Genomic DNA, 20,335 nt, shown 5'->3' with positions numbered 1-20,335 from the left:
GGTGGCTGCTTCTTTACACAGGTGAGATGGGTCCTCCCAGCTGCCGGGGCCCTTGGACCAGCAGCTCTCGGCCTGGCTGAAATTAGAATTAACTGAGGAGTTTTTCTACAAACATCATTGCCTTGGCTCTACTCCAAGACCAATTGAATCAGAATGTCTGGATGTGGGCCTGGGCCTAGGCATCTGTTAACATCAATATCAGTTGTTCTAAAGTGCCGGCAGCCAAGATTGAGACCATAGTTCAGGGGTTATAAACACCAACGCTTAAGATACTAGCATGTAGGTAATGAGTGACTCAGATTGGGCATGGGACAAGAGGGAGTGGTGGGGACTGTGGCCACCTGGTACAGGCCCTACTCAGCTTCTGCCAGATGTGCCACGGGATTGTTCTGATAGTTTTATTCAGTTGAAGCTGGAAAGGTGGATATTTATATGAATTTTATCCATTTTTACTTAATTTGTATTTTAATCTGGAAGCCAATAGAACACATTTTGCAAGCTAGACTTAGCCTGTGTGCCACCAGTTGGGAGAATCTCCCATAAAATATTAGAGCTGTCACTGCCATCTCACCTCACGGGTGGAGAAGGAAGGTCAGGGTGAGAAGGCATTCGTCCGGGCTGTCAGAGCCATACACCGAGGTCACCCACCCTGCAGCCAGGGCTGCCTTTCCAGGCCACCTGCGTGAGCTCAAGGGCCTGGAGAGGACTTGACATGGCAGTGCCTTGTGGGATAAGCAAGTAGGCCCTCTCCAGGGACACAGCAGCGAGTGTGGAGAAACACACTTAGGGCCCCTGGATTCGTGACGCATCATGGTACCCTTCCATCAGAAGTCTGTTGAAGAATGCCGTTTGAACCGCCTCCTGTGCTCTGGTGGCTCCTGGCTCCCCGCACGCCACCTCCGATTACAAAGGCAAGGCTGTCATGTGCCCAGTAATTGGATTTCACAGAGGCAGCCGTGGATGAGGGTTGGTGATCAGGCAGGGAGGGGCTGGAGCTGAGAGACCCACCTGGCTCTGGACCCCAGCCTTTGTTTCTCTTTCAAGTAAAAAAACCCTCTCCTTTTATGTGTGAAGAGGAGACTTGAATAGGCTGTGCTGGGCTCCGCACTGCCTGCTAGCGTCGTCTCCTGGATTTTTATTTATTTATTTTTACATCTTTATTGGAGTATAATTGCTTTACATTGGTGTGCTAGTTTCTGCTTTATAACAAAGTGAATCAGTTATACATATACATATGTACCCATATCTCTTTCCTCTTGCGTCTCCTTCCCTCCCACCCTCCCTATCCCACCCCTCTAGGTGGTCACAAATCACTGAGCTGATCTCCCTGTGCTATGTGGCTGCTTCCCACTAGCTATCTACCATATGTTTGGTAGTGTATATATTCTTGACAGAGTGGGTATATGCTGCCTTGGTGCTGGGGAGAGAGCCACCTGCTTGCTCCCTGACTGCCAAGTTGTTTCCTGTGGGTACCCTGGGGACTTTCTGCTGCTGGGGTCACAGCCGCCTCAGAGTTGGGTGGTCTTTAAATGATTACATCCCATTGCTCTCCTTCAACCGTCTTATGGCGGGAAAAATGGAATCTGTCCAGAGGGCACATCGGTTCTGCGGAGAGGGGATCCTGAGGTCTGGCTGTGGCTCCTGTGGTCCCTCTCCTCCTGTGTTCCCATCTCCCCACTTCCTCCAGATGCAAGTCATTCAGCTCTTCTTATTGAGTGTGTCCTGGGCCTGCCAGGCCGGAGGTGTGTAAGACACACCTGCAGAAATAGACAAAGACCACCCAAATGAGAACCAGCAGAGGCTGTTCATTCAGAGTTCGCTCTAGCCAGGGAGTCAGCCACTGTCACTTGCATTTGGCGGAGACTCAAAGGCAGGCAGAGGAATGGGAAAGCTTCATAGTGGATGAAAGGGAGAAGTCTTCAGGTGGGCCTGATGGCAGGCTATTGGCCTGGGGAAGCTGGAGGCGGGCGGACCAGCCAGCAGCAGGGCGTCCTATGGGATTGGTTAGGATGCACATCTGGCTGTCTCTGGTTGGTCCTGAGTGGGATGTTGGGACAAAAATTTAGGGAAACTGTTAGTTAGTAATCAAGTCCCAGCCATGTGGGGCCAACTGTTACAGGGGGTATTCTTTGGCTTCCTGGATTGTCGATGGAGATAGTAGTCTGACTTGCTACAAGCCTGACTTACAGAAGACTAGCTTCCTGGGCTGGCTGCTTTACTAATGGTTTGGTTTCTTGGGCAGGATGCTTCAGGTTATGAGTCCCAGTTCTGTTTTTATACTTGGTCTGGCCGTTGCTTGTGTGTATATTCAGTCTCTCACAGCCTGCCTTTCAACTCAATTCATTAGTTCCCCCTGAGCATCTGTTTAGGGCCGGTGTGAGCATGAACAGGAAATAACATGAAAGCCCAAATTCGCTGGGCACTTAGCCCCCGCCAGCTCCACACTGAGGGTTTTACACACGTCATCTCATCTAATCCTCATAGCACCGATGTTTGGGAAGGATAAGGAAACCAAGACCTAGACCTGGTCCTTGAGGAGCCCACAGTCTCTCAGGGAGACAGGTGTAGGAGCAGACAACCACTTTATAATGTGAGGGTGCATTTACTCAAAGTCTGGTGACTCTGTGAGGTCAGTCCTCTTATTATCCTTGTTTTACATGAGGAAACTGTGGCACAGAGAGCTTAAGTAACTTGCCTGAGGTCACACAGTGAGAGAGAATAGGGTCAGGACTGTGGGTCCAGATCCAGAGCTCCTTTATAAACTACTAATGGGGGTAAAGTGTATGTACAGTTTTGCAACTTGCCCCTTTTACTTAGCAATATATTTTAGGAACTGGTTCACGTTGGTAGAGTAAGAGCCACCCACCCTTTTCATGGGGGCAGAATGGCTAGCGCTTCATTTTAGTCTGTCCCGGACTCCTCGGTTAGAAGAGTTTTCTCACCCCTTCCCTCTGTCCACTCAAGGAGTGGATGGGGCTTTCGGAAACTTCACTTCTTTCCTCTCTGTTCCCCATGGGCAGCAGCTGTCTCTGTGTGAAGAGTCTGCAGTGCTGAGTATGGGCCACTTGAAGGACAATTATTGTTCCACCTGACCCACTGACTCTGCCCTGCAGGCGGGCCCCTGCAGGTAGGAAGGTAATTGCTCATTGATGCAGTGTGCAGCCAAGGTGCTGATTGACCCTCAGTGGGCAGGTATTTTTGGAGTTGGCACATTCCTTTACCACCAGGCTGCGTAATTACTGCAGGCCAGCCTCATCTGTCCCTTAATGTAATCAGCTGGCCTTGTCTCCGCTGGGGTCAGCCTGAGGCCTCTGAGTCAGCCCTGACAATTGTCCAAGATAAGGATGATGAGGAAGTAATAAGGGGAACTTGGGGAAGGAGAGATCCATTTAGCAGAGTCCAGAAACCACAGCTCAGAAGGGATAGAAAATAAGGGGATGTCATGCCTGGCTGCTTTCAGGCTGGGGACAGTCTTGGGAGTGGGATGGAGTAAGGTCTTCTCCCAGAGACCCTGTCCATCCTGGGAGCCTAGGTTGTTTGACTCTGAACCTTGGTGTAAGAGAGCAGGAAGAAACATCTGGAGCTCCCCTAATACAGCCACACACACACACCCCCCTCTGCCCTGCGACAAGAGGGCAGTGAGACCCTGGGCATAATTGTGAAAGTCTGATTGACTTTCCTGCAAGCCATGTGTCCCAGCTGCATCTACCTTCTCTTATTTTATCTTTTGATTTCTGCCTTTAATGATAGCTTTCAGGGTTTTTTCCACAAAAAGCTCCATAATCCAGTAACTAGGTCTCATGGATCTTGTACCCCTCTGACAGAAACAGTGCTTTTACTGTTCAAAGATTATCCTTTTCATGTTCAAGCATAGGGCTGAGCGTAGGTGCTCAGCATAGGTGCTTAATAAATACGTGTATTGTGCAGCACGTCCTGCTTTTCACAACACTCTCGACTCATTCTCACAGCCCTGCTGTAAATGGGCAGGGAGGACTTTCTCATGGAGGCTGTCCAGGGAGAGGATGGTCCCAAGGACACATGATGAGTCAGATCAGAACTAGGTCCTCCTGGGTTTTCCCCCATCATTCATTCACCACTAAATAAGCAGGGATTTGCTGAGTATCTACTCTGAGGACAGGTGCTGCAGGGATTGGAGGTGCAAAACCGGAAAAAGCAGGTGGCCAGAATGGCCCACTTCTCTTGGGGAGGTTGGCTGGGGTTCACATCCTGGTTTGGGGGTTGGGAGAGGAAGGTCAGATTAACTGGGGGAGAGGTTGGGGTTTGTGTGACCTTAGGCAAGTTATTTCATCTCTCTGTAAATTGGAGGTAATGGGTTATAGTAAAATTAAAATGATGATTGCGTGTAAACTCCAGAGAACAAGTACCTGGAGCATAGTACTGCTTATTAGATGTTAGCCATTATTATTCGGTTTTGGTCTAAGCCCCAGACCCAGTGCGGCTGGGTATCCGGCACAAGAGCTCTTTCCTGGAAACCCTTCCCCACCCAATCCCAGCACTTCAATACTTTCTTAATGCAGCAGGAGCCTGACTAACTAGAGTGGGTTGACACTGCCTTTCCAGAGCAGATCTGGGCTCCCTTTGAAGCTCAGTAATGGAAAGCTCTCCCTTCCTTCCCAATTTCAACACAGCCCCTCTGATTACCCTAATGCAGTCAAGGAGCTGAACACCAAGGGTGCAAGCCCTGCCTGCCCAGCCGTGACTCCCTCTGCGCCTTTTGCTTTTCAGAAGTGCTTCTGAGCCGGGGGAGAGGCCGCCTTTCAGGCAGATTCAGCCTCTCCTTGCAGCTGAGCGTCTCCTTAGAGCCTGCTGCTGAAGAATGGCTGGACTTTAGAGAGCAGCCTTCCCTGGGAAACGAGATGCTGGGCAGGGGCATGATTTTGTATCCACAAGTCTCAATCTTGAGAGTAATGATCTCCAGAGAAGGATACACAAAGCAATGACTTGGAAAGCTGCCTCAGCTTTACTGAGTGAAAAAAGCAGTTCTCAAAAGAGTATATAGTCTATGATTCCATTTGTTTTTTAAAAACAATATCCATCCATCCATCCATCCATAAGCACGTACATAGAAAAATATAGAAGAATGAATACCAAACAACAATGGTTCTGGCGGGGGGGAAACACGCAGGACTTTCATTTTCCTTTGTTCCATATTTTTGTGATGTCTGTTTTTACAGTGAGCTTGCATTGCTTTTATAAGTAGAAAATGCATTTAAAGTGAAACAAACTGCATCAGTCAGGATAGGCCAGTTTTACATTAGGAACAAATAATTTCAAATCTCAGTGGCTTCAAAAAACAAAATCTTGTATTTACAGTTGGGATAGCGTTGGGCTTCTGTTACGGTTATTGGCACTGCGCACGTGCCTGAGGGCTAGGCGACCTGCTGCCTTCAGTGGTGATGGAGGACTGGACCTGAATTTTCTCAAGAGGATAACTCGGCACAAACAAGGCCCAGGAGGGCTATGCACAGAGTGGGGAAAATATTAAATCAGTGAAAACAAAAATCTCCCTTGGTGATAACAGATTTCAGCAAGAGCATCTAATTTTAAGCAGCGCATCTTTCTGAAGCTTCTCCAAGACAAACTAGCTAGCTGAGCAGCCTTGTGTGTGTCAGGGTGTGGAGAATCAGTAAGTGGCATGGATAAAATTACGGACCCGGGAGCCACACTGGCCTGAGGTCAGAACCTGGCTCTGCCACTTCTAATGTCCTGATCTGTAAAACGGGATCCATTCTACGCAACTTCAGTGGGTCATCGTAAGGATTAAGTTGAGGTAAAACATGGTAAACACTGAGAAGAGGGTACTAGTGTGTGGTGAGTGCTCAGGATGGTTCGCTCTCTCTGTCATTCCGTAGCAGCCCCCCCCCCCCCGTGTGGTCGTGTCCAGACCCTGCCTGCTCCTCCCGGGAACACTGACCTGAGGAATCCAGGCAGAGCTTGTCAGGAGGATCCGTTGTACTTTTGGGATGGACCACCTAGTGAGCAAATAGTCTGTAATTTGATAGGAGTGAAAGTTGCCCTTTTCCAGAATGGGGTCCCACCAGATGGAATCAAGCTGGAAAGTCATGAGGGGCAAAAGAGCTCCAGAAGAAGAGTCTGCTGTTCAGAGTGGTTCTTGAGCAAATACTTCTGGAACAGGAATGCCTTGTTTGGCTTGGACTTTTAATTAACCTCACTGGGCGAGGGAGCAGTCTTGGCTTTCTGACACCTGGGGTGTCAGAAGGTAGTGAGTTGACGCTGGTTTGTAAAGCTTGGAAGAGTAAGTCTCCCATGGGTCCGTCAGGCTCTGAGCCTGGGCAGAAAGGGTCCCTGCCCTCCTGCTTCTCCCTCAGCCCTGAGAGGAGTGGATGTGATCATACAAAAGCCTCGGGATAATGTTCATTGTAGCCGCACACAAGGGCAGGAGATTTGCAGAACCTTTGAGTCATGAATGCAGCAAGACAGAGACGTATAGGAAAGCTATTGCACATCAGGGAAAGAGACCTGGGAGGCCACACTGAACTTTCATTAAAAAGACAACCCTCAGAATGGGAGAAAATATTTGCAAATGAAGCAACTGACAAACGATTAATCTCCAAAATTTACAAGCAGCTCATGCAGCTCAATAACAAAAAAACAAACAACCCAATCAAAAAATGGGCAGAAGACCTAAATAGACATTTCTCCAAAGAAGATATACAGATTGCCAACAAACACATGAAAGAATGCTCAACATCATTAATCATTAGAGAAATCCAAATCAAAACTACAATGAGATATCATCTCACACTGGTCAGGATGGCTATCATCAAAAAATCTAGAAACAATAAATTCTGGAGAGGGTGTGGAGAAAAGGGAACCCTCTTGCACTCTTGGTGGGAATGTAAATTGATAGAGCCACTATGGAGAACAGTATGGAGGTTCCTTAAAAAACTACAAATAGAACTACCATACGACCCAGCAATCCCACTATTGGGGATATACCCTGAGAAAACCATAATTCAAAAAGAGTCATGTACCAAAATGTTCATTGCAGCTCTATTTACAATAGCCAGGAGATGGAAGCAACTTAAGTGTCCATCATCGGATGAATGGATAAAGAAGATGTGGCACATATATCCAATGGAATATTACTCAGCCATAAAAAGAAATGAAATGGAGTTATTTGTAGTGAGGTGGATGGACCTAGAGTCTGTCATACAGAGTGAAGTAAGTCAGAAAGAAAAACAAATACCGTATGCTAACACATATATATGGAATCTAAGAAAAAAAAAAAGGTCATGAAGAACCTAGGGGTAAGACGGGAATAAAGACACAGACCTACTAGAGCATGGACTTGAGGATATAGGGAGGGGGAAGGGTAAGCTGTGACAAAGTGAGAGAGTGGCATGGACATATATACACTACCAAACGTAAAATAGACAGCTAGTGGGAAGCAGCCGCATAGCACAGGGAGATCAGCTCGGTGGTGTGTGACCACCTAGAGGGGTGGGATAGGGAGGGTGGGAGAGAGGGAGACGCAAGAGGGAAGAGATATGGGAACATATGTACATGTATAACTGATTCGCTTTGTTATAAAGCAGAAATTAACACACCATTGTAAAGCAATTATACTCCAATAAAGATGTTAAGTTAAAAAAAAATGATAGCAGTTAGATGAAAAGTTTTTCAGTTTCCCAACTGTGGAGGTGCCCCCCGGCTGATTCCAGGCACATCTTCCCAGCAGGATGTGCAGACTGGGCTTCACACAGAAGTGTTTTCAGCCTCCCCCAGAGACTCTGCTTCCTGAAGGTTCCACCCAGACCTGCCCTGATGTTGGTGTCTGGATGGACCCCTCCCCAACCCCACTTTCCTGAGGAAATGGGACTGTCATTCCATTCCCCACTTCCCTCCCTTATCTGTGAATCTCAGGGAACATGGGGAACTGCTAGGTGCGTGTGCCCTGGGGCAGGTTACTTGACCTCTTGAGCCTCAGTGCTCTCATCCGTAAATTGGGAGAGAAATTTGCTGGGAGGATTATATGAGATTTCATGAACGACTAATACATTGCCTGGGACATTGCATCCCTCGTTAAATATTCACACCTGCCTCTCCTGTTGCCTCTGTCACCAGCCCCTTTGTCCCATGTTTTGTGACCAGCATCGAGTCATCCAGGTCATCTCAATCCTGGCTTCCCTGCCACCTGGTGGTGTGATCTTGGGCAAATTGCTTAACCTCTCTGAGCCACCATTTCTGGTTCTGTCACATGGAGCAGAATAAGATAAATCTTGCAGAGCTGTTCTGAGGATCAGATGAGACACTTAGCATCAGCTCCTGGCAGTGTGTGGGACTCAGCATAGGCACCCCCAAAAAGAAAAAGAGCGCTCTCGTTACTACTTCTTTATGGGATGCAGAACCATGCAGGAGTCCAGCAAGATGATGTCGTATGACTTCTCCTGTGATGTGTCTCTTTGCTCGAGATCATCCCAGAGGACGTTCCAGGGCAGCCAGGGCACAGACCCAGGTGTGAGTACTGGACCTGCAGGAGCAGAGAGCTGCAGGGGCCTGGTCACAAAGGGCCTTGATTGCCTAAGGAGGAGGCCCTTGGGGAGCCACTGAAGGTTTGTGAGCTCAGGGCTGCACTCATGAGGTTAAAAAGGTCCCACTGTGCAGCGTTGATTGGAGAGGGACTGGAGGCAGGAAGCCAGGGAGGAGGCTGCCAGAGTGGTCCAGGTCAGAGGGACGGCTTCTGTCCTAGGGATGTGTCTGGGCGGAACAAAATCGAGGGGCAAGCCTGATTGAGCCGCAGTAAGGAAAGCCTCTCTGGTCATTCTGGATGCCTCAGTTCAAGGATGTGATGGTCCCTAAACCAGCCTTAGGAATGACCCCAGATGTGCCACCCTGAGCAGGGTTGAGAGACCTCTGCTGGGCAGAGCCTTCCATTCCAAAGCCAACAGCCGGGAGCCCAGCTGGAATGATGGGTGGCCGTGGTAGGGGTTACCCCTCCTTTTGCATTAATATGGAGTTCGCCCCTTGGGGGGCTTCCTTCCTTGCCACCTTCTTGGCCCAGGAGGCCAGCAGTCACTGTGGTCTCTGGGTTGCTCTCCTTGCCCCCGCCCCTTACTCTTCCTTCCCACCTGGCAGAGCTCCACCTGGAAGGGAACTTCCTGCACAGCCTCCCCAACGAGGTCAGCACCCTACAGCACCTCAAGGCCATCGACCTGTCCCGGAACCAGTTCCACGACTTCCCTGAGCAGCTCACCACCCTGCCTGCGCTGGAGACCATCAATCTGGAGGAGAACGAGATCGTGGGTGAGTGGACCCAGCCCACCAGGCCCCTCACCTCCCTCTGCGTGCAGAGCCTCCCCTGAGCTCCCTTTCCCGAGTGAGGTTCACAGAGCCTCACAGGGCACAAGGCATGGGCCTCTGGACTCAGAGTTTCATAGACAAGAGCGCAAGGTTGGGCTTTCTGGTCTGAGATTCCCGAGTACAGGGCACTGAGCCTAGGAAGGTAACCATTACAAGCCTCTGCCACCTGCCAGGGGCCAGGTCAGACACTTGCTTTCACCTGGCAGGTAGAAGCTCTTGGCTTTCCCCACAGCGAGCCCTGAACTGGCTGGGCCACCTTGGGCCACAGGCGCTCCCTCTCGCGTCTCCTTCTGCCGGCCTCAGGTGCCTCTGCGACCCTTCAGCTGGGACCCTCTATGCACTGACTCCTGGCAGAGTCCCAGGCTCTCCCTCGCTGGCGTCACAGTGAGCTCTTTGCCATTATTAAGCAGGAGCCACTAGGCACAGGTGTTCAGAACAGTGTCTCTGTGCCTCCAGTACAGATACGCTCCCCCCAGGGAACCAGAGGGTCTTCCCGTCTGGGTTGGAGATGGGCCTCCTGCAGACAGCAGATCCCAGCGAGCTGGGTTCCTCTGAGGTGGAGGAGGGGTCCCTGTCTTCCTTTTGTAGCAGTTACATACCTGCCGGTCTCATCAGGACCTGAGCACCTCCCCAGCTGCTGTCTAACCTCCCCAGAGAGAGCCTGGCACTCACAGGGTCCTTTTGCGCTCCTCCTCGGCCCCTCCTGCGGCTGCCTCAGTGGGCTCTGGAAGCCCACCTGCAGCCCCATTTCGTCCTCTCTCACGTTGCCTCTAATGTTGGTGGTTAATAATAACCCCCTTCAGTTATGCTTTTATTTTCGTAAGCTCTTTCACAGCCATTTTGCCATTTGATTAAAAGGGAGAGGTCTCTGGTGGTTTGGAGCTGCTCGATGAAGAGCAGCCTGCCTTGTGCGCCGGCGAGCTCCCTTCTATCAGGGATGCCACCTGCAGGGCCCTGGCCCTGGCTGAGTGGGAGGTGGGACCAGCTAAGTTCTGAACGTCTGGATCCATCCTTTTAGAGATGAGTAAACTGAGGCTCAGAGAGGTTATGAGAGCATCGGGTGGCACAGTGAGACCACAGAAGCGCCAGGATAAGAATACATGATTCTAAAACTCAGCCCTGTGCCTGGAGTGGGGTTCCCTTGCCTGGCCTCTGGGAAGGCCCTGGGGGTGGGCTCTGGGACAGTCTTGCCTCCCAAGACCAGGATCACTGAGTGGCTGGCCCGTGCGTTGGCCCCCCTGGTCACTTGGGCCCTTGTTCTGTCTTTAAGCGGAAGGAGCATGCCCAGAAGTGCCTTTTCACTGCACAGTTCTTCCTCCTGTGCTGTCCTGACCACCCGGGGTCTCGCCCTGAGCTCTTCACTCTCAGCCAGGCTCTCCTTGCTGGGCCCTTCCTCCTCCACCTCTTGTTCTTGGAGGCCATTCCTGATGCCTCCACCTCCTTCTGCTGCTTATCTAAATGGGGCAGTAACCAAGCAGGGGCTACTTCAGGCTGATACCAAGACCAGAGCTGGGTGGGTAGCTGCAGGCAGGCAGGTCAGGACAAGTATTGGCCATTGGCATCCCCACTTCCTAACTGCAGCTTTGAAAGACTCACGTCCCCTCTCTGAGCTTCAGCTCTTCTCAGCTTCTAAATGGAGTTTCTCCCCACCCTCCCCAACCCCCCACCCCAGAAGGTGGCTTCCCCGCGCCCCCAGCCGGAGAACTGGCTGCGTGGTCTATGCTGGCTGCAGTACGAGCAAAAGTGGGAAGTACAGGGTGGCACAGATTCCCTAATCTTTCCCCTCTCACAAGGCTGACAACATTCCTTAGCCGAACAGCTCCCAGAGCAAAGATCGGCGGTTTTGACTTCTTCTTTTGTACACGTATCTCTAACTCTCTGCAGAGTGACAGTAATAAGTGTACACATGGAAGCATCTTACAGCTTACCAAGAGTGCTCGTGTGCAGACCCAAGGCAACAGGGTGATCATCCCATTTGACAGATGTAGAGACTGAGGCACTAAGACATTCCCCCGGCCTTCATGGTCAAGTGTCTGTTGCACACCTGGCCAGGTAACAGAGACATCAGCCCCTGGGCTGTGTGTCCCAGTCAGTTCGGTCTGTGACAGAGCCCCCTGCTGCCCAGTCTGGGCCAGGCCTGGGGGACATGGAGATGTCGGGGACTGCCCCTGCCTTCTAGTTTTCCCCAAGTGTCCAGCGGCTCCTCGAGGTGTTGGCTGATTCCAGGGCCTGCTCCACTGCGGGATGCCTGGGTGTCCTCCCCCAACCAGGTGGAGAGAGGGGCACACGGCGGCAGCTATGGTTCCCTTGCAGGAGGGTCCTCACTTTTATTTTCTACCTATCTCCAATCCATCCTAGTTAACTGCTTGGATGGCTTTCTAACTCCCAAACCATCGGCAGGCCAGGCCGCAGCCTTCGCAGCCCAATTGGAGGGAAGAGAGCCGTAATCACAGTGAAGAAGGTGAGGGCTGAAAAGTCCTACATTATGGAAATAGCTTTGCACTCTTCACCAGCTGTAGCCGATCTCCTGCAGGAGCTCATGGGGATAATTGTAGTTGGAGCTTAGGATGCCTTAAGAATGGCTTATTTTTCCCCTTTAGAGCCCTCAGAGAGGATTGGAAAATTTTTTTAAAAATCGTTTTTAAAGAAATAAATTGGAGATGCATGGGTTGCCTTAAAGCTTTAGTTCAGTTAGTAGAGAACAAGCAGCTCTGAAGCAAGCCCCCAGGTGCATCCGGAGGAGCCTCTGAAGGGACCTCCTCAAAAGATGCCTCCAGCAAGGCCTCAGGAAGGCCTGGAAGTTGCCGAGGGCGGCAGCAGCATCTTGTTTCTGAACAGTGCCGCTGCCCAGTCTTCCTCCACTCTCTGGACCACGATGCAGGGAGAGGAGAGAGGGCTCCGGTCCATGGACGGGAGAAGGCACAGGACCTCATCAGGGTATGCAGGCTGGGAGAGAGGCAGGGACACTGCCCTCTGTTTTCTGGTCCAACCGCCGGTGGGCAGGGCGGGGAGGGTGCCCGTCCTTGGTGCTCACCAGTAGCTGAATGCCCGCAGGTCGAGGATCTGGGTTAGCGTGTGGCGGCCTCGTTGCTGCCGCCTTGTACGGACAGTCCTCCAGTCCGTGTGTGTGATGTGGCCTCCCTGTGCTCTCATCTCTGGAGCCACCCTGCTCCCTACCCCCACCCAACATGAGTGTGGTGTCCGCATACAGCGGGCGCGCAGCTGGTTGGGAGCACAGTACAGAGCAGGAATTCCAAAGGCTCCAAGGCCCTCCGAAATGACTGACACGTAATAGGGCAGATTGTTTCGAGTTGCCAGCTGTGACCCACTAAAAAGTTGTGAAACCAGCATGTGCTGGAGTACATCACCTGTAGCATGGTACATACTGCTTTGTGACTTTTTATTTTAGTTTTGCAATGTACCCGCACAGATATAGGTACTGGGTCATGCTGTAAAATGTTTTTTTTTTTTCTTTTTTCTTTTGGCCTCGCCACGCAGCTTGTGGGATCTTAGTTCCCTGATCAGGGATCAAACCCACACCCTCGGCAGTGAAAGCGCGGAGTCCTAACCACTGGACCGCCAGGGAATTCCTAAAATGAATTTCTTACAGTGAGTCATGATGAAAAGATATTGAAAGCCGCTTCCATGAGTTGTCCCGCAGAGATTTGGGGCCTGTGCTCAGCCAGCCAGCTCCCTGTCCTTCAGCTCTCACCCCTCAACTACGCCACACTCTTCCCTCCTCTCATCTCCACCCGCGTCTCTGTCCATCGCGGTCGCCACCACTGCATCCTCAGGGTGACTGGATGGTGAGGGTGTCGTGAGGATGGGCAGTGATGCCTCGGCTAAGGGGATGAGCTCTCCTCTCACCCGAGTGTGGAGCCAGGTAGATGACAGGTTCAATGCCATCTGACTCTTTATCTCCACCCCATCCCACCTCAGCCACCCTGCACGGCCAAGCTCTCAGTCCAGAAGTCCTGCCTCATGTCTTACCATTTTCTCTGCCTTTGTCCGAAGCCCCTGAGTCTGTAGGTCTGGGCCTGGTTCAGAAGAACAGGAAGTGGTGCAGGTCACAGGCCTCTCCTCCACCCCCCCAAGCTGGGCCCTGGCACACGCATATAGCAAGTACCCCCATCCAGATGGGAGGCTTCCCGGGTCCTTGGGGACAAGCCTGCCAGGCACTTCCGAGAGGGAGAAAAGGGTTTGTAGCTTAGAGTATTTATTCTGACAACAGTGACTCACAAGTTTCTGGGATGTGGGATGGTCCTTAGATTTTCCAAACCAGAAGGAGCCTCTGGTATATGGAAGCTTCTGAGTGTGTATAAACAAGACTGCTTGGGGAGAGAGAGTCTCTGCAGAAATAGGGGCGACAGAGATGAATGAGATGCAGGTCCTGACCTTAAGCTGCGTACAGGCTGTAGGGAAAGTCTTGAGTGGGAGCGGAGAGTAAACTACAAGATAAGACATGGTCAGAAGTGCTGAGGTGCTAGGGGGAGGCTCCCAGGCAGAGGGTGGCTGTCCACGTGTCCTTGTGAGGTGGGGCTCCCCAGAGAGCCCTGGAAAGGCTTTGGAGGAGGTAGAAGCATTTGGTCTGTGAGTGGTGACATGGGCAGAAGATGGGTCACCCATCCTGTTAAAACCAGGGACTCAGTTCTTTACGCCAGCAACCATCACACAGGCCTTGAAGGTGGGTGTGGGAGCAGCGTTCAACTCCGAAGAACTTATAATTACTCGATGCTACAGAGCAATTCAACACGTTCCTGGAACATGTGGAGTGAAGGCGAGACCAAGTACTGATGTTTCGGAGACTTCATTTTGCTTAAGCAGGAGACTATTTTGGTTAAGCTAGAATTTAACTTTCCGTCACCCTCTATTTGCTGGGTTTTTTACCCCATGCAACCACTGTTCCAGAAAGAACGAGAGATCATAGGGAAACAAAATCTTGTTAAGAATTTAACAAATAAAGCAATAGCACTTTTAAAAGGAAAAGTACAGATATCCCCTGCTTTTCCAAAGTTTGCTTTACACCGCTTCACTTTTACGAAAGACCTGCACTGGTACCTGTTTTCTCTAATCAAGGAAATCCGAAGAGGATTTACACTTTTATGAAAAAATAGGAAAAATAGGAAAAACACACAGCAGATGAAGGAGCAAGATAAAAACCCAGCAGACCTAACAAATGAAGAGGAAATAGGCAGTCTACCTGAAAAAGAATTCAGAATAATGATAGTAAGGTTGATCCGAAATCTTGGAGATAGAATGGACAATAGAATGGACAAATTGCAAGAATCAGTTAACAAGGACCTAGAAGAACTAAAGATGAAACAAGCAACGATGAACAACACAATAAATGAAATTAAAAGTACTCTAGATGGGATCAATAGCAGAATAACTGAGGCAGAAGAACGGATAAGTGACCTGGAAGATAAAATAGTGGAAATAACTACTGCAGAGCAGAATAAAGAAAAAAGAATGAAAAGAACTGAGGACAGTCTCAGAGACCTCTGGGACAACATTAAACGCACCAACATTCGAATTATAGGGGTTCCAGAAGAAGAAGAGAAAAAGAAAGGGACTGAGAAAATATTTGAAGAGATTATAGTTGAAAACTTCCCTAATATGGGAAAGGAAATAGTTAATCAAGTCCAGGAAGCACAGAGAGTCCCATACAGGAAAAATCCAAGGAGAAATACGCCAAGACACATATTAATCAAACTGTCAAAAATTAAATACAAAGAAAACATATTAAAAGCAGCAAGGGAAAAACAACAAATAACACACAAGGGAATCCCCATAAGGTTAACAGCTGATCTTTCAGCAGAAACTCTGCAAGCCAGAAGGGAGTGGCAGGACATATTGAAAGTGATGAAGGAGAAAAACCTGCAACCAAGATTACACTACCCAGCAAGGATCTCATTCAGATTTGATGGAGAAATTAAAACCTTTACAGACAAGCAAAAGCTGAGAGAGTTCAGCACCACCAAACCAGCTCTACAACAACTGCTAAAGGAACTTCTCTAGGCAAGAAACACAAAAGAAGGAAAGGACCTACAATAACGAACCCAAAACAATTAAGAAAATGGGAATAGGAACACACATATCGATAATTACCTTAAATGTAAATGGACTAAATGCTCCCACCAAAAGACACAGATTGGCTGAATGGATACAAAAACAAGACCCATATATTTGCTGTCTACAAGAGACCCACTTCAGACCTAGAGACACATACAGACTGAAAGTAAGGGGATGGAAAAAGGTATTTCATGCAAATGGAAACCAAAAGAAAGCTGGAGTAGCAATTCTCATATCAGACAAAATAGACTTTAAAACAAAGACTATTAGAAGAGACAAAGAAGGACACTACATAATGATCAAGGGATTGATCCAAGAGGAAGATATAACAATTGTAAATATTTATGCACCCAACATAGGTGCACCTCAATACATAAGGCAAATACTGACAACCATAAAAGGGGAAATCAACAGTAACACATTCATAGTAGGGGACTTTAACACCCCACTTTCACCAATGGACAGATCATCCAAAATGAAAATAAATAAGGAAACACAAGCTTTAAATGATACATTAAACGAGATGGAGTTAATTGATATTTATAGGACATTCCATCCAAAAACAACAGAATACACATTTTTCTCAAGTGCTCATGGAACATTCTCCAGGATAGATCATATCTTGGGCCACAAATCAAGCCTTGGTAAATTTAAGAAAATTGAAATTGTATCAAGTATCTTTTCTGACCACAACGCCATGAGACTAGATATCAATTACAGGAAAAGATCTGTAAAAAATACAAACACATGGAGGCTAAACAATACACTACTTAATAATGAAGTGATCACTGAAGAAATCAAAGAGGAAATCAAAAAATACCTAGAAACAAATGACAATGGAGACACAACGACCCAAAACCTGTGGGATGCAGCAAAAGCAGTTCTAAGGGGGAAGTTTATAGCAATACAAGCCCACCTTAAGAAGCAGGAAACATCTCGAATAAACAACCTAACCTTGCACCTCAAGCAATTGGAGAAAGAAGAACAAAAAAACCCCAAAGCTAGCAGAAGGAAAGAAATCATAAAAATCAGATCAGAAATAAATGAAAAAGAAATGAAGGAAACAATAGCAAAGATCAATAAAACTAAAAGCTGGTTCTTTGAGAAGATAAATAAAATAGATAAACCACTAGCCAGACTCATCAAGAAAAAAAGGGAGAAGACTCAAATCAATAGAATTAGAAATGAAAAAGGAGAGGTAACAACTGACACTGCAGAAATAAAAGAGATCATGAGAGATTACTACAAGCAACTCTATGCCAATAAAATGGACAATCTGGAAGAAATGGACAAATTCTTAGAAATGCACAACCTGCCAAGACTGAATCAGGAAGAAATAGAAAATATGAACAGACCAATCACAAGCACTGAAATTGAAACTGTGATTAAAAATCTTCCAACAAAGAAAAGCCCAGGACCAGATGGCTTCACAGGCGAATTCTATCAAACATTTAGAGAAGAGCTAACACCTATCCTTCTGAAACTCTTCCAAAATATAGCAGAGGGAGGAACACTCCCAAACTCCTTCTACGAGGCCACCATCACCTTGATACCAAAACCAGACAAGGATGTCACAAAGAAAGAAAACTACAGGCCAATATCACTGATGAACATAGATGCAAAAATCCTCAACAAAATACTAGCAAACAGAATCCAACAGCACATTAAAAGGATCATACACCATGATCAAGTGGGGTTTATTCCAGGAATGCAAGGATTCTTCAATATACGCAAATCTATCAATGTGATAAACCATATTAACAAACTGAAGGAGAAAAACCATATGATCATCTCAATAGACGCAGAGAAAGCTTTTGACAAAATTCAACACCCATTTATGATAAAAACCCTGCAGAAAGTAGGCATAGAGGGAACTTTCCTCAACATAATAAAGGCCATATATGACAAGCCCACAGCAAACATCATCCTCAATGGTGAAAAACTGAAAGCATTTCCACTAAGATCAGGAACAAGACAAGGTTGCCCACTCTCACCACTCTTATTCAACATAGTTTTGGAAGTTTTAGCCACAGCAATCAGAGAAGAAAAGGAAATAAAAGGAATCCAAATCGGAAAAGAAGAAGTAAAGCTGTCACTGTTTGCAGATGACATGATCCTATACATAGAGAACCCTAAAGATGCTACCAGAAAACTACTAGAGCTAATCAATGAATTCGGTAAAGTGGCAGGATACAAAATTAATGCACAGAAATCTCTGGCATTCCTATATACTAATGATGAAAAATCTGAAAGTGAAATCAAGAAAACACTCCCATTTACCATTGCAACAAAAAGAATAAAATATCTAGGAATAAACCTACCTAAGGAGACAAAAGATCTGTATGCAGAAAATTATAAGACACTGATGAAAGAAATTAAAGATGATACAAATAGATGGAGAGATATACCATGTTCTTGGATTGGAAGAATCAACATTGTGAAAATGACTCTACTACCCAAAGCAATCTATAGATTCAATGCAATCCCTATCAAACTACCACTGGCATTTTTCACAGAACTAGAACAAAAAATTTCACAATTTGTATGGAAACACAAAAGACCCCGAATAGCCAAAGCAATCTTGAGAACGAAAGAAGGAACTGGAGGAATCAGGCTCCCAGACTTCAGACTATACTACAAAGCTACAGTTATCAAGACGGTATGGTACTGGCACAAAAACAGAAAGATAGATCAATGGAACAGGATAGAAAGCCCAGAGATAAACCCACGCACATATGGTCACCTTATCTTTGACAAAGGAGGCAGAAATGTACAGTGGAGAAAGGACAGCCTATTCAATAAGTGGTGCTGGGAAAACTGGACAGCTACATGTAAAAGTATGAGATTAGATCACTCCCTAACACCATACACAAAAATAAGCTCAAAATGGATTAAAGACCTAAATGTAAGGCCAGAAACTATCAAACTCTTAGAGGAAAACATAGGCAGAACACTCTATGACATAAATCACAGCAAGGTCCTTTTTGACCCACCTCCTAGAGAAATGGAAATAAAAACAAAAGTAAACAAATGGGACCTAATGAAACTTAAAAGCTTTTGCACAGCAAAGGAAACCATAAAGAAGACCAAAAGACAACCCTCAGAATGGGAGAAAATATTTGCAAATGAAGCAACGGACAAAGGATTAATCTCCAAAATTTATAAGCAGCTCATGCAGCTTAATAACAAAAAAACAAACAACCCAATCCAAAAATGGGCAGAAGACCTAAATAGACATTTCTCCAAAGAAGATATACAGAGTGCCAACAAACACATGAAAGAATGCTCAACATCACTAATCATTAGAGAAATGCAAATCAAAACTACAATGAGATATCATCTCACACCAGTCAGAATGGCCATCATCAAAAAATCTAGAAACAATAAATGCTGGAGAGGGTGTGGAGAAAAGGGAACCCTCTTACACTGTTGGTGGGAATGTAAATTGATACAGCCACTGTGGAGAACAGTATGGAGGTTCCTTAAAAAGCTACAAATAGAACTACCATATGACCCAGCAATCCCACTACTGGGCATATACCCTGAGAAAACCATAATTCAAAAAGAGTCATGTACCAAAATGTTCATTGCAGCTCTATTTACAATAGCCCAGAGATGGAAACAACCTAAGTGTCCATCATCGGATGAATGGATAAAGAAGATGTGGCACATATATACAATGGAATATTACTCAGCCATAAAAAGAGACGAAATTGAGCTATTTGTAATGAGGTGGATAGACCTAGAGTCTGTCATACAGAGTGAAGTAAGTCAGAAAGAGAGAGACAAATACCGTATGCTAACACATATATATGGAATTAAAAAAAAAATGTCATGAAAAACCTAGGGGTGAAACAGGAATAAAGACACAGACTTACTAGAGAATGGACTTGAGGTTATGGGGAGGGGGAAGGGTAAACGGTGACAAAGCGATAAAGAGGCATGGACATATATACACTACCAAAAGTAAGGTAGATAGCTAGTGGGAAGCAGCCGCATAGCACAGGGAGATCAGCTCGGTGCTTTGTGACCGCCTGGAGGGGTGGGATAGGGAGGGTGGGAGGGAGGGAGACGCAAGCGGGAAGAGATATGGGAATATATGTATATATATAACTGATTCATTTTGTTGTGAAGCTGAAACTAACATACCATTGTAAAGCAATTATACTCCAATAAAGATGTTAAAAAAAAAAAATAGGAAAAGCGCAAATCGCATTCAGCATTTATTTTGCAGCGAGTGTTAACAGAGGAAGTTTGTGCCCCGAGCAGAGAGAGTGGCCCTGCCAAGCTCCTTCCCCAGAACCACAGCTCAGCATCAAGCCGCCATGTGCTTTATCTCAGTTTATTCTGTGTGTCCATTAATAAGATGTGTCTTAAGGTAATTGCTTCTTCACTTCATGCCATTTCTGCTTACGAAAGCTTTTATAGGAATGCTCTACTTTCAGGTAGCGGGGGACATCTGTACCTGTATCACGTAGGGATGCTTTGGGCTGCATTTACTTAATTCTGTGTTCACACAGTTTCACTTCTTACTGTCAAGGCCAATAGTTCTCAGAGTGGGGGCGCCCAGGACCAGCAGGATCATCTGAGAACTTGTTAGAAATACATATTCTTAGGCTCCTCCCCAGACCTCCTCAATCAGAAACTGGGGGAGTGGGGACAGACAGCAATTTGTGCATCTTTTTTTTTTTCGCCGTGCCACTTGGCTTATGGGATCTCAGTTCCGGACCAGGGACTGAACCCAGGCCACGGCAGTGAAAGCGCCGAGTCCTAACCACTGGGCCACCAGGGGATTCCCTAGCAGTTTGTTTTAATAAGTTCCCCCCCAGGTGATGCGGATGCATGCTGAAGTTTGAGAACCCCTGTCGAGGCTCTGGCTTCTCAAAGTGTCATCCACAGACCAGCAATAGTGTGGATA

At 47.3% G+C, this 20,335-nt stretch overlaps 1 protein-coding gene across 2 annotated transcripts in view; it reads left to right on the top strand.

Moving 5' to 3' along the window:
• LRRC20 (leucine rich repeat containing 20) overlaps window positions 1-20,335 on the top strand; it is a 71,674-nt gene that overhangs the window by 37,351 nt on the left and 13,988 nt on the right. For both annotated transcript variants that reach the window (XM_060126165.1, XM_060126166.1), the window contains one exon: window positions 9,121-9,288. In XM_060126165.1, the coding sequence (XP_059982148.1) occupies window positions 9,121-9,288 (168 nt within the window). The remainder of the gene's footprint in view (window positions 1-9,120; window positions 9,289-20,335) is intronic.

The sequence above is a fragment of the Lagenorhynchus albirostris genome, chromosome 16 (genome assembly GCF_949774975.1).
Source record: "Lagenorhynchus albirostris chromosome 16, mLagAlb1.1, whole genome shotgun sequence".
Classification (NCBI taxonomy): Eukaryota; Metazoa; Chordata; class Mammalia; order Artiodactyla; family Delphinidae; genus Lagenorhynchus; species Lagenorhynchus albirostris.
Note: the sequence above shows the minus strand (reverse complement) of the source record. Positions and strands in the feature narration are given on the sequence as shown.